This window comes from Mus pahari, chromosome 2 (genome assembly GCF_900095145.1).
Source record: "Mus pahari chromosome 2, PAHARI_EIJ_v1.1, whole genome shotgun sequence".
In the NCBI taxonomy this organism is placed as follows: Eukaryota; Metazoa; Chordata; class Mammalia; order Rodentia; family Muridae; genus Mus; species Mus pahari.
This window is the reverse complement of record NC_034591.1, coordinates 60,420,009-60,437,906: the sequence shown is the minus strand read 5'-3', so window position 1 is coordinate 60,437,906 and position 17,898 is coordinate 60,420,009. Positions and strand designations below refer to the sequence as shown.

Sequence of the window (17,898 nt, the reverse complement as noted above, 5' to 3'; positions counted from 1 at the left end):
AGAGAAGAACTTCTACCTCTGACAGATACCGACCCACGTTGCAATCTTTAGTTAATTTTAGAGGGTTAAAACATTCCTTACTAATTCATTAATCTCCACACCTCCATGTGGTTTCTGGTCCTCAGTACTTAGTTATGACACCTCTTGACTTTCAGTGATGATTCTAAAGGATGCTTCAAAGGTTGCTTTCAAAACACACCTTACTTTCATAGGAGTCAGAACTTTCTACCCTAACATTCTAACAGGACAATAAAAATGGGCAGCTGAATCAATATTGATTTTCCTCACAGTTTGCATTGTAAGTAATGAATAGTTTGCTACTATTGCTAGTTTGACTCACACTGCTTCACAGAAGGAGCCCTTTATGAGAGGAACAATTATAACAGCCCTTGTCACTGTAAGCTAGATTTGTTAGGAAAGATGATTAAAATCCTAGTCAATGGTTTAAAAAGCAGAGATGGCCTAGCTCAGTCTGGGTTGGGACACCCTTATGAACCCCTTTATCCAAAGAGGGAATCCACATACACAGTTTGTTTACAAAGTGAGAACAACTTAAAGAAGTTGCTCAACTTAGAGGATATAACAAATCTTTAACTTGAGGTGTTCCACTATCTTATAAAAATTCTGCATGGTTCCAGCTTGTGCTATTGCTTAGAGATGCTGCCACTTTAGTGAGAGATCTTCAGTCACTCTATCCTCCTTCATCTGTTTTGAAGGGATTTGCACAAGGATGGTATCAGGAGCCTATGCAGTGTCACTATGGTAGCTAGCATACCTACGAATGGAGACCAAGAAATTTCAGCAGTTCTATGTTCTGAGACTTCCCCAAGGGTTTTGGCTGCTACATCTTCTGAAGACACAAAGGGCAGTCAAGCAGAGGAAAACAGACTCTTATAAGGTCTTAAACAGACCTTAGAAAAGGAATCTCATTTTCAGTCCAGAACTCTTAAAATGTTGGTGTTTATAACTCCTGTAGTAAGATTTGGTACACTTAATGTTAAATTCCAAAAGCATATCCAGGATTCTCATGACCATACAACACAGGGCCAGGTCTGTAAAGGTAAAGGACATCTCAGTGTTTCAGTTCCATAGGGGCAAAGCTAAGAGCTTTGAGCCTCTGAGTCTGGTACATATATGTCTGTGGTATTGTTTCTGCTCATGGCTCCACTCACAGGTCTTTCTAAGAATAGTTGGGTCTTTAATCTTCTGCTTGGTCAAGTGTCTTGTGTCTTCCTGTGCAATAAGAGTTTTAGCATTCAATAATAAGATATACTGACTTCAAAGAAGAGTCATACAGTTTTCCAGTAGTTTCCCTGAGCTTTCTTGTACACCTGCCGCTGTGTGTTGTAGAGAGTGTGAGGATGGAGATTGGCTTTGGAGAGCAGAACCTTTGCTTCCAGGTGTTGCTTTGTCTCCAGGTATCTATAGATCCAAAGACACAATAAGTAGTGAAAGTCTTAGACTTAACTGTTGACATTCATCATAGATCCACAGTGTTGCAAACCATGTTCTTGATGCAGGAATCTAGGAAGATTCGAGGTAACAAATACCCACTAGATTCCTAAAAATACCAGTCTTTTATCAAGTGCTGTACAGTCATGTGTTTCCTAGATTTTAGGTCAACATCCATTCTCTAGGAACTGAGGGGAGCTTGGGATTCCACCTTGCACACATGGCCAATCTAAACAACCAGTGAGATAGCATCAAAATAATAATATTACTTTGATAATGAACGCATTGAAAGAAGAACATGGAAACTGTTATGAATGATGGGTATTATTTAAAGAGATTGAAACAGAGGGAAGTTTCAAAGGAATAAAGGAAAAAAATTACTTAAGCTACTTTAATACAAAACTCATTGATCTTGGAAACCCAATGCAGGAATGGTAAGGGCTGTTGCTGGGCAAGTGTTCTGCTCAGAATCGTGTCTAAATTGTTGCAGTCTTACAGAATTCTAAAGATAAACTTTGGTATAGAAGTCTGTGCATGTGTGGGAGGTGTGTACAGCATGGGGTGGGTGGAGACAAGCTCTCTTTGAAGCCTTCAGAAGCCTTTGTGAAAAGTCCTTATCTCAGACATGCAAGCATGAGTCCACACCCTTCCTAACACCCTGGCTCCAATTTTATCTTGATGTGACAGAAAGATTTTCACTTTGGTGTCATCAAACTTCTGTGACACAAATATATCTGAAAAGCTCATGGCTCAAACTTACCCTTTCATCCTAGCTCCTATCCTTTTGTTCCTTGTGACTTTGCCCTTTCCATACTCAGGAATATATCTTAAGTCCCCAGGGAACAGAATAACCTTAATCTTAAACATCACAAGAAGCATTTCCCTATCAGTCCAATGCGTCTCCTACTCCCTAGAGTGGATCACTAACAATGTCTGGTAACTGATACTCTGAAGAATATCAATAAGGAAAGTCAAGCTGACTTTTATCTATGGAGCACCACTCCATCAAAACTGAAGGTAGACTATTCCCTCCATCTTCTGGAGAGAAACTATCTTGCAGGTACACTGCTGTGTCTTCCTTATGTCTTTCTACATGTTTATTTTCTGTGAACATCATCACCTCTTCAGTATAAATAAGCCCTGTCTCCATCATCAAGACAATTCCTCCAAGTCCTTTTATGTACTGAACAAGCAGAAGGGTTTGTGTCTTCCTGATTCTCGTCTCCACACTTCCATAATGATGGAGAGATTGGTTTTGGAATGAGAGAAGGTAAAAGGAAGTCGAAGCCATTCTTTAGAGAACTGCAAGTCACACTCAGGATAGTAAAGCATAGCACTCTTCACTTGCTGACTGACACGCACCACTACCAAGGCCACCACTTCTGGTCTTGCTATGAAGGGGTCAACCTAGTGTATACTAAACTGGAAAGTTCTAAAGAGCAACCTCATTTCCATTTCCAGATGTGATGTGTAAAATGAGCTTCTAATTGGTTTTTAATGGCACTCCTTGCCCTGGATTTCTACAGAACCAATTTCCCAGGCATGTGTCTGTGCTTGAGACATTAAAATTAGCTGTTGGATAAAAAAGGAAGGTTATACAACAGACTTGAAACAGCTTAGGTAGTGGTTTGGGGAATCCTGGAGTCTCCTTGTGGAGTTCTCACCTGCCTCTCTGGTCCTCATAATCCCTGTTCTTTCTGCCCGACCTATCCGAAGATGCTGGGTTTCTTTTCTTTCTGTTTGTTGATATGTACATGTCTGTGTGTCGCTGTGTGTATGTGCATGTGTGCACCCTGGCTAGTTGGGATTTTGGGGGGGTAACATGACAAAATCTATAGCCATTCAGGACAAATGAACCTCAATTGAGCAAATGTTTCTATCAAATTGGCCTATAATCAAATCCCTTGGCCATTTTCTTGATTAATGATTGATCAGTATGCTGATGACCCCAGCTTACTAAAGGTGGTACCATCCTTGGGCAAGTAGTCTTTAGTTGTTTAGAGGAGGAAGCTGAGCAAGCTATGGGTAGCAAGCCAGCAAGTAGTGTTCCACTGTGGCCTCTGCTTCACTTCCTACCTCCATGATCCTGGCTTGAGTTCCTGTTCTGTTCTGATTTCTTCCCATCACTGATGGATTGCAACCTGTGAACTAAATAAATCCTTTCCTTCCAAAATTACTTTCAGTTATGGTTGTTTATTACAACAATAAAAAGCAAAGTAGGAAAATGTATGTGTGTGGTGTGTGTGTGTGTAGATATAATTATACTCAGATAGATGATATAGATAGATAGATAGATAGTTAGATAGATAGATAGATAGATAGATAGAGATAAGTAGATACATAATACATACATACATGTACACACACACACACACACACATATATATATATATATATATATATATATATATAGAGAGAGAGAGAGAGAGAGAGAGAGAGAGAGAGAGGGGGGGGGAAGAAGCTACCCAGCTTTCGTCCCTACTTCCCCTATTTTAATATCAATGAGAACTCCTCACAGAGCTCCTTTCTTAGTTTGCTCATATCTGCATCTGTTACATCTTCTTTAAAATGCAGTTTTCTCAAATATAAGCTCTCATGACAGAAGAAGAAGAAACCACATACAGTCCCTTCCCTCTACCAACATCGAGATGATTTACCTGCCATGAAGAGGTTTCCACTGTGCCCTCTATTTACAGTTCCTGCTCTGAAGACTGACAACCACAGCTTAGGCTCCTCCCTCTTCCACTCAAGTGACCCTGTGGTCTCTATGATACCATTGCATGCAGAAGTAATCAGACTGTCACTGGTCATAGGGAGCTAGCATTTATTCTATCTAAATACAGTTATTAGTCTTTTTGCATAGCAAAGGTAACTCCCATTCATTATGCTCTGTGAGCACTAATTGAGGCATGAAACAAGTTCTGGAGGGCTCCACATTTCTCCTTCCCCTCCATTCCCATCAAGTAATATAAAAAGTATGATTGGCACTCTCAGATATGCTAGGATTGTGAATGACAGAAGAACTGAGGTCATCAGAGAAGCTGCAAGTGCAAGGAAGTTGTTCAGACAGTTGAAGAATGATCTGTCAGAACTTGAAAATCATTCAACAGTGATGTTAAGATAATTATGACATTAGAATTATTCCTGTCTTCCCATTAGAGAATAGTAGACCGTTAATGCATCTCTCTCTCTCTCTCTCTCTCTCTCTCTCTCTCTCTCTCTCTCTCTCTCTCTCTCTCTCTCTCTCTCTCTCTCTCTCTCTCTCTCTTGTGTGTGTGTGTCTTACTCTCTCTTTTATATTTATATATCATATAGATGATGTATATCAAAATAGATAATAAATCATACATATGCAGTTAATAGTCAGTGACACATGCTTATAGAGAAAAGTAATTATTACAAAACACTGAAGTGGAAAAATTGGTTACTAATAGTAGATAGGAGAATAAGGATATCATTAGCATTTTATTTATACACCATTGAATTTTTATATTAAAAGGTATTTTATCCCACATAAAACGATGACATTTATAATTTTTCATCAGGTGGAATATTTTATAATTTCTAAATAGAAAAAGACAAAATCTCTACCTGTGGGACACTGAAAAAAGGTTCATTTTCTTAATAAATGAAATAAATTGTAAAGCATAAAATGTCCAAGAGTTTAAGTGTCATGGCTGGCTTATGACTGGGGATAGGTAAAAAGGAGTTTGATATACTTGATATGTTTGTTTGTTTTTGCTGATTGTAACTAACTTGGCTTTGACCTGTGAAACCCTTCCTACTATGAGAAAGTCAGGGCTCTGACTCTTTATTCTCAGAGAATTTGAATAATTCTGCATTTAATAGGAAAAGTGCATTAGCACCATCTAGTGTCTACTGTTTTAAATCTGAATTAAGTTCTTGATATAATTTCTATTAATTCATGTTTTAATTTCTCTGGGGCTCTAGATAGACTCAGTTTTGTTTATAATTCAGGTCATGTCAACCACACTATTATTCCAGAATTCATCTGTAGGTCACAACTTTGTCAAGTGTGACTTTTGCAAGTAGGTGCGAAGATCCATTTTCCCTAAAGAAAACACCTTTTAAGCTTTGATTCTCAAATAAGTCATCTATTTTTGTTCCTCTCTGCCTCAGGACATTAAATTACACAAGTCGTTAAGGACTTCATGGGAACCATCCAGGCAAAGCTTGTGTTTTAATCTTCAGTCTGTATGAAGGAATTATTTTAACCTCAAATAATTCTCATAATTTTACAAGAGCACATACTATATCCACTCTATAAATTGACTCTGCACTGTCATAATTGATGCTTCATAGCTGCAAAGGAGGAACTGAACCTTCCTTGTTTCAAAGTAAGCAGAGAGCTCTGGTAAGTGCCTTGTACCATGGACAGGTTGAGAATGGGTAGCAGATGGAACTCAGTACGTCTTGGACATCCAAAAACCCACAAATGCACACTCCTGAGATAACATAGCAGGTCTCCTATCCTCAAATCATCAAGAAGTATCTTCCTCTCAAGAAAATCAAGTGGCATTAGAGAAGTCGTTTGTTTTCTCCATCACTTTTTATTTCTAGTGTTGATGCTCATTCTACTTGCTATCCTATCTTTGGAAGACACCAAAATCTAGGCAGAAGATGAGGAACTGAAACCGAGAGAAGAAAGAAGCCCAGGAGGGTAGTGTGGGGATATGAAGCTCAGACTCGCAGAAAGGAGTGTGGTCCCAATAAAACCCAGGATAGAAAGTTCTGGCTCCATAAGATAAAAGGATAAAGATTCTCAGATAATATGCCTGGACTTCTGGAATGGCCAATTCAGAAACTAAAAATGATTTCCTTATACTGCTTTGTTCAAATATTGGGCTTTAGTACTTAGGAAAGCTTTGGGGACAAGCAATAAAATTAGAACAAAACCACAGTTCCTACTTTTCAGCACCAAGAAGAAGAGAGGAAGTTTTCGTTTATCAAAAAATAAATGGAAACTAGTGACTGTGTTAAGTCAAAATCAGGAAAACCCGACATACTCTAGTGCCCTAATCTAATGGTCAAAAGAACATTTCCTTAAGGAGGTGGTGTTGGGCATCAGGGAGGAAGGTTGGCATGCATTCACAGAGAATACAGATTGGGAAAAGCTCCTTTTGGTTGGAGCAGAGTAGTTGAGAAAAGGAAAGAACTGAACAGAACCTTCCTTGTTTAAAGTGAAGGTGCAAGTGTGAGAACTTGAGAGAGGACAGTTATACCGACACAAAACAAAACTGAGACTGGGATGAGCATGGACTGAGGGAGTCAGAATCATGAAGAACCCATGAAGAAAGAGAATGCTGTTGTGTGTTATTGGTATCTGTATTATAAATTTTCAAAAACATTTTCTGCTCTTTGGGAAGCTGAGAAAGGTTCTAGGTGAGGTACCTCAAATGAAAGGGCTGCAAAAAGAGACATGGAGGGTAAGATTGAATTCAGTGCTGGGGAAACACTTGGCAAAGAGCAGTTTCACATGCATGGGACTGCACTAGGCTCTGGAACCCAAGCCTATGAAGTTAGTGAGCTTGCTACAGGATATCCCTCTACTTTGGCTGGCGCGTGGACTGTGGTGGCTTGAATGAACATGTTCCATAGACACAGATATTTGAAAAGTTGATCTCTAGTTGCTGCTGCTGCTTGGATAGGTTTATGAAGCATGGCCTTGGTGGAGAAAGAATGGCTCTAGGGATGGGATATGAGTTTTCAAAGCCACTTGCCACCGCAGTGTGCTCTTTACTTCCTGCTTATAGTTCAAGATATGGTCCCTCAACCTCTGCTCTAGCTGTATCTGTTGCTTATTGCCATGATTCCCCACCATGGTCGACTCATCCCTCGGTAACTCTAAGCCAAATACCCTTGGCCATTGTTTCTTACCACATCAACAGAAAAGTAATTATTACATAACTTCCATAAAGACGAGCCCATCTATGTCTTTTTCTGAGCTTGTGTGTAGTATAGGGAGACTGCAGAATGACTGCTGAAATAAGAAAATAAAGAGGTCTGGGGAGCACTAGTATTATTGGGACAAAAATCTCTACATTTGGAAGGAACTCAGAAACAAGCAGGGATTTCTCATCTGTGCAATTATAGATGAGTGTGAGCTCGTTTTTAGATTCTGTTAATTCCCTTCGCACAGACATGAGCAGCAAACATAGAAGTCTCACTGTTACTTTCTGTCCTGGTCTTCTTTTCCTGAATCTTGTGGTCTGGGTCATTCTAGCCTTTAGGGAGTCTGTAATTCAGAAGTGGGGGGCTTGACTCTAGAGACCCTAAACAAGGAGGGACTACAATATTTTATGTGCAAGAAAAGGCTTACAGGAGGGCTTAGTGATCCTAGAGATAAATTTAGAAGACTCAAAAGGCTATATGGAAAAAGACCTGTCTTTCTATGCCATGTTTGAGGAAGAATAAGGGATAGAGAAAGAAAGGATTTGTTAATTTATGTATTAGAAGACTAGGTCCTGCTCAATAGAGTCAGTGTGCAAATTCAGTGTGCTTGATCACTGCCCTAACTCTACTCTCTAGAACTCATCAACTTACTGTCATAGCTTTCATTCGCATGGTCTCTTCTAATTATAGTAATACAGAGTCCCATATCATCAATGCCTCATTTCTTTGCATACATCTCAGGTTTTCAAACTCAAGGGACCCTTTCTTATAGTCTGTAGCTACATTGTACATATTTCAATTTATTATTCAAAGATCTCTTTATATTTTACATATTTTGGATAAATTTATTCTTAAATATAATATATTCTAGAGTATAATTTAAATCTTTTTAGCATAAACAAAATATTAGACATTTATTTGAGGGAGGAGGTTATTCACAGGAGGCATATACAAAACAAACTATGATCTCAGTTGTATTAAACTCTTGTTTGTCAATGTGTACTATAAACTACAGAATGGGAAAACTCACAAGTATGACAAATACATAATGAAGAATCAATATGGAGTTACACACTTCTCAAAACTTTCCCAGGAAGACATAGTAATAATGACTCATGGCAATTCCTAATCTGCCTTCTCCTGACCAGTTGGCATAAAAAGGCAAGGTCGGGGCTTCATCTTACTGTTTAAGACACAGAGAATGGTAGTGGAACACTTAGTTATGAAAAAGACTGTCTTTATAAGACGAAAAACATGCTTCCAGTTCTTATAAACTATAAGGAATGGAAGGTTCGCTTTCTGTCCTTAAACTTTAAAGAATATTTGATTTGTATGACTATTGCATAGGTTTATAATATAAAATACATTGAGAGACATCACTGTTCAAATCAAGTTAGCCAAAATTGACAAGAGTAGATATTCTGTTAGTATCTAACAGAGTAGTGGAAACCTTTGGCACAAACACACATGAACTTGGGGATCTTGGTTGTTTGTGTGTTTCCACACAGTTTAGTTGGAAATGTTCTGAGCTTAGCAGGACACAGAAGTATCTTTGAAGTAACTGATAACATTCCTTGAAAGAGCCAAGTGAGCACATGTTCTCTGTGAGAGCAAAAGCAAGAGGCTTATGCACAGAACATAGGTGAATCTTCAGAGGTATGTCAAGATGCTGGCACAGAGAGAAACGACTGAGTCTGTGAGCACCAGTGTGCTCACATTCAGCTCAGAGCTATAGTCAAAAAAAGGCTGAGCAGACAGTCATACAGAGAAGTTTCCTCTTTGCACAGTTGCATAAAACTTAAAGCACTAAGGGACCTGACTCGAATGTCCAGAATTACCACCTATTTCTCAGAAACATCTCAAAGACACTTGCTATCCTCTTGTTCTGATTAGCTGTCTGAGAGTTGGATGACGCCACATTTTCTGGGCCTGAGGCAAAAGGAGATGTATAATGAACACAGTAGGGAGTCTGAAGTCCATCCTCAGGACAAAGTGACAGACTTGAGAGTCAGCAAGTTTATAACAGTTTCCCTTTTTGTACTCAGGATCAACCTATTCTCAGAATAGACATTAAACAGGAATGGAGCCAGAATTTATGGCTAGACTGCAGAAGGTAACTCTTGGGTAAGAGCCGAGTTCTTGGCCAACATTATTTTCTCTGATTCAAGGATTAACCTGTGATGTCACTTTTACTATCCTTTTTTTTTTATCATATTTTGAAGGGTTCCTGCAGTTCCCAACTCATAATATACAAGTTCTCATCTCTCTCCTTTTTCACTCACTCTGTACTCTGTACTGAGGCCTTTGCTGGAGCCTCCTTACACATCATGCTTTGCATACGTACACATTAGCAGGTGACCAACAAACAAGCTGTGATTGAAACCTCTCCCAGCTCTACTTGTACATCTTCACATGATCTTTATGATTTGGGATTCTAACCACATGGATTTTCTTGTTCGTTTGTTTGTTTTTCTTTTCTCTGTGTGTATTCCTTTCTAGACCACCATTCTTAACCTTTGCCTTAAGTGGCAAGTAATGCTGCTCTGATCAAATCTGAATGGAACCTGTGCTGGTAGTAAATTATTAAGAGTAAGATGCAACCCTATAGGTGGAACAACAATATGAACTAATCAGTAGCCCCAGAGCTCGTGTCTCTAGCTGCATATGTAGCAGAAGATGGCCTAGTCGGTCATCATTGGGAAGAGAGGCCCCTTGGTCTTGCAAACTTTATATGCCCCAGTACGGAGGAATGCCAGGGCCAAGAATTGGGAGTGGCTGGGTAGGGGAGCAGTGCGAGGGGGGGTATAGGGGACATTCGGGATAGCATTTGAAATGTAAATGAAGAAAATATCTAATAAAAAATTAGAAAAAAATAAGATTTCTCCCAATCACTCTGCAACTTTATCAGCTTATAACTCAGAACTGCTAAAAGGGGTTTGTACCCTGAAGTTTGCATGAATAGCATTCTACATATTTTCAGTTTCTCTGACCCATCCTGCCTTCAGAGTCTGACAGAGATGTGAAGAAAATAGAGGGTACTATTTATAATACGTATATTAAACTATGGCTATGGCTCTCTCTCTCTCTCTCTCTCTCTCTCTCTCTCTCTCTCTCTCTCTCTCTCTCCTCTTTCCCCTCTCTAATTAATTAATTCATCATTTTATTCATTTACATTTCAAATGATATTCCCCTTCCTGGTTTCCCCTCCACAACCCCCCCCATCCTAGCCCCCTCCTCTTTGCATCTATTCGGGTGCTCCTCCACCCACTCACTCACTCCCACCTCATTGCTTTAGCATCCCCCTATGTTGGGGTATCCACAGGACCAAGGGCCTCCCCTCCCATCTATTAGACAGTCCTCTGATACATATGTAGCTGGAGCCATAGGTCCCTCCATGTGTACTCTTTGGTTGGTAGTTTAGTCCCTGGGAGCTCTGAGGGGTCTGGTTGGTTGATATTGTTCTTCCTATGGGGTTGCAATCCCCTTCTGCTCCTTCAGTCCTTCTCCTAGCTCTTCCATTGGGGTCTGTAGGTTCAGTCAGATTGGCTTTGAGTATCAGCATCTGTATTAGTTAGGTGCTGGCAGAACCTCTCAGGGGTTGCTCTTTTAAATGGCACAATACATTGTAGACAGCTGTTTTCCCAATGTGCGATAGCCTGAGGACTGAAACCCACTGCCTTTTGAGCTACACACCTATGCCCCATGCTTGCTCTTTCCCTGTCATTTCTTCTTAATTTTGACACATATTTGTAAACAACTTCCTCATTCTTCATTCTCAGTTATACCAGCACCTTGACTAAAAGACTTAGATAAAACTGCAAAAATGAGCTTTGGATAATGTATTTTTTCCCCTGTGAAGAAGTGAAAGGAGCTCTAACATGCAGCAATTAGAGGCAATAAAGCATCTACTGTTCTGCAATTAGCAGTAAGGAAAGTTCTAGCAGTTTGCAATTAGCATTGCTAAGTGAGCCTGTAGAAATGCTAAGAAAGAACTCAGCAATGTGAAAATAAACATCATAGCTTGGGGCCACAGACTCCAAAGAGATCCATTAATATGCTATGCATCCTCATCTACTCCCAGTAGGGAGATCTTAGGGAGGTGATGTTTGCTTCTTATATATAGTGTACATGGAAACTGTGGTACTGTATATAAATAGGAAAACTAAGTACACTTATAAACAAACAAACAAACAAATGATCTTAATCATATCTAAGAACTGATGTGGTAGGATAAGATAAACATTTGGGGACAGGTAGGATGTGTGACTTCGGAAGTGTTAAATTTCAAACCCATAACAAACTGCTCAGGTGCCTATTTAACATATCAAAGTGGACCTGCCCTTTAAGTTCTCCCAGTGTTCCTCAGTCCCTATTAGTTGCCGGCTTACCCTACTGCCTACCCCTTAATTCTTCAACCCAGGGGCTGGGTGCCCTTCCCCCAGGCGCTCTTCTCTATACAATCCAGCCAGCCATTTTAGTTACCTGCCTTTTTTGTACCTTTGGCCTCCAGGCTGCTGCACCTTTCCCCCCTCTTTCTGCTCTCCCTTCTCCTCCCTGCTTTCCTCGCTGCCTTAAAGGCATGACTTCTCTGGAGTCTCCCAGATGTGTCTGCCTGTGGCACTGCTCTCCCTTCTTCCTACAATAAACTTTCTCATCCACCACACAGAGGAGCCATGCCCTTTAATGTTTGTTTGCTTGCTTGCTTGCTTGCTTGCTTGCTTGCTTGCTTGCTTGTCTTTTCATTCAGGAAGCAGTGGATTTTCAGCCAATAACAAAGAACATGTAAAGAAACCATGTATAACTTTGGGGTAGTTTATCTCTTCTTCCTGAATTCATGGGCTGACACTGATGTGAAGGACTGGTCCCAAGACAATCAGCTGTCATGGCTTGAAAGACCTGTTCCTTGTCTTCTTTGCTTCCAGAAAATATTGCTTAATGACTGTTTTCCTCTTTTAATTAGCACAGAAATTTTTAGGCAGCCTTCTCCAAAACCTTGGACACAAATACTCAAGGACTGAACCACTCTGCTTTTTAAAGTGGGCTTCATAAAAAATGTAAACTCTCAATCATCCAAAGATACTGTTAGTTCTCCCTCCCCTCTTAGCAGCCTTTAGTTGCCTGTAGTTCTTTGGTTAGGGGTGACATTTTTCCCTCTTCTATGGTAGGGTATCTTTTGATGCTATCTATCATCTTTCTAGCCTTGTTTCCTCCACCGTTTCTAAAGGAGGCAGTCTCACAGAACACTTTCTGGTACTTTGGCTCTTACAAGCAGACTATCAATTTAAGAGTGGGAGCATGGAAGATTTCAGAAAAGGGCACATTAGAGGAAATGGAGGATGGAAAGGAAAGGAAATAAGTATAATTATATTTTAGTTAAAAGTGTATTTCAAACAATAGGTGTCATTACCCACTGTTTACAATCCCCAGAACTGGAAAGAACAGTAGCAACCCACAGCAAGGAGTCAATAAGTCTACTCTGATATCTCTACCCAAGTGAAATATATGCACATTCACAAAGTACTGTACAATAACATTCAAAGAAGCTTCAGTGGCAGAAATACTTGATAGCTGGGGTAAGTAACCTGGATATGTTTCCGTCGGAAAGGAGGCATACAAATTTGATGTAATACATACTTGAGCATTGTGCAGAATTAGACCACAAAATGAGTATATTTCAGAAAATGTTAATTTTGAAGGAACATAAGTTAATAAAAATAAATATAATTTTATTTATAAGAGTTTCAAAAGTAGACACAAAACAGTGGTGACTGAAATCAAATTATCTTTATCTCTCCAAGAAAAGTTGTTTGGAAGAGGGATGAAGAAATCTTTGATTTCCTTTTAGTCATCATTATACTGGAATGTGAGTAATACCAGCTAGCGGTGGATTAGTTTGAGCATTATCTTCCCTGTAATACCTTAATGAGAATTCCCTGCTATATAGTGAATGAGAATTTTAAAATTCCTTAAAAGACAGGAGTCTTATACAAATATGTGCTTTTATTCTACATAGTGCAATTTCAAATCCATCACACAGAAGTGAATCCCTGAACACATATTTACACAAAATATTGAGAAAGTGAGAAGTGCTTCGTGATTGAAATAGAGACAACCAAACCTAACATCAAAGTAAGTTGGATTGACGAGTTTGCCTAGGAAGACCTAAGGATCAATTGCTGAAAGCTGAATAGAAACAAAAACCTAAACACAACTCGGAGCTTTTGAAATTATTGATAAATGACTATAAATGGCATAATTAATAAATTCATAAATTATCATTCCTCCATCAGTAGACTGACCAGCTGGGGAGTTACTTTACATAAGGCAAATAGCCTGGTCCTTTATTTTCTGGCTCCCTTTGGGAACCAGTACAATCTTGCAGCATCTTTACAGAGTCGCATTTGGACACAATATTAGATACATAGGCTTGAGTTTTCTGTGAAGTTCAGTTCTGGACCTCATGGCTTTGGAGCTCACAGATTCTAAATTAAGACTTTGCTCCTGGGTATGGACTCCTGCCTCTAGGTACTAAGGAATAATGGAAGCTTTGGGAAAAGTGCTTACTGGATATTCACCGGTAAAAATGTTACAGTCCTCACATATTTTAATCTAAGACGAGGAAGTGTATTCATTTCCTATCTGAATCTACCTTAGTAAGATTCAATTCCACTCTGCCTCCATGGGTCCTTAGTTTGTTCTCAATTCAGTAACTCTCCAGTCTGAACATCCTTACATCTAAGGCTGCTGTTTGGTACATCTATTAATGTCCCCCTGTAAGTCTGTTGACTTGCATATCTTTAACTTAGCAGTAATATGGAATGAAGGACAAGATGACATTAGCCTTGGAGAATGATTCGAGAAGTTCAGAGCGATCAGATGCTTCCCTATGCCATCTTTCTCTTTGGCAAAGAAAATGAAATATAAATGCCATGTTGGAGGTGACTATCCCTTTTATGCAGTTTACTGGGAGACTCCAAATTAGAAAAGGTAATATCTAATATCATTTACACTCATAACAAAGCTCACACTAAGGTTCATACTGTACATGGTCCCTCTGCCTGAGAGTCCACTGTGGAGAAGAGCTTCAGAAAGTGCAGACTTTTCTTTTGCTTGCGGAAGGGGCTGAAGAGGGAGGGTCCATGCCAATCTCGTGGTTGTCCTCCTTGTGCAGGCAGCACCTGCGTGTGCAGTGCTATGTTTGTTCGCTGCTGGCACAGAAGTACATGGAGGTCTGGTTGGAGCTGGTTGACTCTAATGTCAGGGGAAAGCTCTGTGTCTCATTTCTGAAGGCACTGTACCCTTCAGGGACATCTCCTTTGGTAGTTCTGTCAATGCCTACCGAGTAATGAATTAGCTTCAACCCCTGTCCTGCATCTTGTCGATACCAGGACATCCGAGAGTGGTTCCTATCCTGAGAACACTTCAGGATTATCTTTCTTGAGGTCTTTGTTATCCAGTCTCTAGGTGTCTGGGTGATTCCACCATCTCCTGTTGGAGAAGGAAGCATAAGGAAAAATGAGAAACAGCATGTGTTTGTGTAAGGAATGGAAAGGTTTGGAGCCAGAACACAGCACGCGATGGTAGAATTTTCCAACAAAATGCAGAACTCACCTGCTCTTCGCAGACAAAGCATCACACAAAAGAATGTGGGGATCATTTTAGGTCACACCTAGAAAGGGATCGCCCCCACTGAAAGCTGTGCTCTTAGGACTGAGAAAAGAATTCTGAGCTTCCTGTCCTAGGGAGTGATGGTTGGGCCTGTGATGTCACCTCCCCCTCACCACTTCTGTCACAGAACTCCTCTCTTGCTTCAGCAAAGCCAGCAGGAAAAGTGTGTTTCTCAGAGATACCACGAAATGACTGTAAACCACATCCCAGTGGTTTCCCTTTTTTCTCTGAGGAGTTTGTCCGTTGTCAGCACCTGTCCTGGTATCCAGGCTACCCTGCCCAAATCCTCTAACTGTGAGTCACATTAAAGTATAGAGATATCCTCCCAGCTCTTGGATAGCTGCAGACAACCATAACTGAAACCTGCCTAAGTCTGCCTTTGTCTTGCCGGCCCGCCTTGCCTCCACCCTCAGTCTCTCCAGAGATCTGTGGCGTTGAGTGCCATCTTGTGGCCACGACATAAATTTTTCTTCGTATTCACCCAAGGAACCAAGTCAGCTAGTAAAAATTCCAGAAGTATTACAGGATGATTTTTATAATCAATTTTCTTAAACCTTAATTTAAACTTTAATTCTAGTTATGATTAATTCATGATAAGACCTCTCCCCTAGCCACATGTTCTAAAACTCTATGCCCTCTCACTTCAACTACACTAGAAATTTGTTGCTAACAATAAACCTTTAAAGAGGTCTTCATCATGTGACATGGACAGTGTCTGTTTTACATAGCTTGCTGCTTATTGCTTAATTTTTACTGTCTTAAATTTTACCAAACAGAAAAGTTGAAATGATTTCTGCTTATAATCAAAGCAAGAAAACCTTCCTTAGTGCTATAAGCAGCACAAACCAGAGGAATTCTTCTAATCAATGAGAATTTGGAATGAAACAGAAAGCAGCAAGGTCTATTAAATACTTGAAAAGACGCTCCAGAGCCCATGTCCCACAATCTCACCACTACAAACACTGTATCTATAACCAAGGTCTGTGCTCTGCATAAACCAGAACACCAAGCACAGATTATCCCGCTACTCTGAACAAGTAGCCAAAGCTGAGACAGAGTCTAAGAACAAATTACTTGAATTGCCAAGGACAGGTAATAGCCATGTATAGTATGGCTTTATTTCCTTCCAGGAGACAGAAAGACAAAGTGTGGAATATTTGAGGATGACACCAGTAAAATAGGACCTGGACAATTCCTTACCAATGTCATCATGATAGAGAAAAGAGATTTGGTATACAGAGCCACCCAAGTGGGTTTTAGGGGGACTGGAATTCCTCTAACCAGTTTGCAAGTGCACCCTGTGGTGCCTGATTCTGTGATGTATAGTTTCAATCTTGGAGCCCTGGGCTGTCTCTGAGGAGTAGCAGAAATGCAGGACTTTTCATCCACACTGATAGAATAGAAACTGGTTTCACTTACAGATGGGCAGAAAACTATTCAACAATATAATTGTATTTTTGACAATAAATACATAGCAGTATATACAAACCTAACAAAAATAAGGACATTAATTTTTAATTTCATCTTTTTTAAGTTAGAGACCTCAAGGGAATTATTTCAAATTGAAAGTCTTGGGCAGGAATTGAAAAATTCAATTTCTAGTTATTGCTTTACGGTATTAAGATTGCACTGAAATGGGAATGAATGTGTGTATGTGTTAAAGTGTAGCTGTCAGTATGAGAATGGGGAAGAATATTCACATAATGAAAAACATGTTTAATATATGCAGATAAAGTGAAGTCTTGGTACCATTTTTGTTTGTTTGTTTATCAGGTAACTGGCATTAAATGTAGTGAAGATTTTGAATCTAAAACAATAAGATAAATTTCATACTATATAGCCCAATTGTCTAATCTGGCTAAAGTAGAAGACGCAACTGAAGAAATAATATAGCTAATGGTTGCAGACATTATAGATACCACAGTGATCAACCAACTGCAGGACACTGTATGTGCCACAGGCTTGTGAATGAGTAACAACCGCCTCACGATTCCATAGAAGGTTGACTACTGTGACCCAAAAGCTAATGCTAAGATGTCCAGTCCTTGCCCTGTAGCACCCAACTGCCTCTAGAGACTTCTAGAATGCAACAGGTCTCAGTTGTTTTTGTCAACCATATTTAAAGTCAGTGTTTTGTGATTTTTTCTCTGTGATGACTTTATATAAATTATAACTGATATTTGAATCTTCATAGAGGCTCTATACACTATGAGGGACATGAAGTTAGAAGTTTGTGAGCAGAATGGAAGTGCCTGTGCCATGCTGTGGCTAAGCTATTGGAACAGAGATAGATGCCTAAGTCCTCTTGATGTGTGGATTGGCTCTTCAACATAGAGAAGGAGCCCTCAGGCCTCACAGCAAAGAACTGGTCTCTGGGCATTTCAGATTTGTTGTATATAAACTCACCCTGGAAATTCACCAGAATCACTGGGCCTCACCTTGAGTTCTGTCAGTAGCAATAATGTCCAGTATGACCAGAAATTGGGTCACACTTAATAACTACATCTTGTCCCCTCTTTGTAATTCTCTACATGGGATATTGGGAGACTTCAGCACTAGTGAGGTCTGTGAAACATAAGGTGTGAATAGAATAAGGAAAATGGTTATAGTAACAGTTCATTAAACATACAAACGCACACACACACACACACACACACACACACACACAGAGAGAGAGAGAGAGAGAGAGAGAGAGAGAGAGAGANAGAGAGAGAGAGAGAGAGAGAGAGAGAGAGAGAGAGAGAGAGAATTGTTGATGTTCTACTGACTCACCTGTGCCAAGGAGACAGACAATCACCCAACAGAAGAACCTAATAACCTAATGCCCATGGTAGAGTGAGTACAGGTTTAAAGTTCAATGAATGT

The 17,898-nt window shown here is 39.8% G+C and overlaps 1 gene segment (V, D, J or C); it reads right to left on the bottom strand.

The window, feature by feature from the left end:
- Nucleotides 1-14,557: 14,557 nt before the first annotated feature.
- Nucleotides 14,558-15,022, bottom strand: LOC110316779. The segment is given in 2 exon segments: nucleotides 14,558-14,853; nucleotides 14,977-15,022. Coding segments are annotated over 2 exon segments (342 nt in total).
- Nucleotides 15,023-17,898: the final 2,876 nt, after the last annotated feature.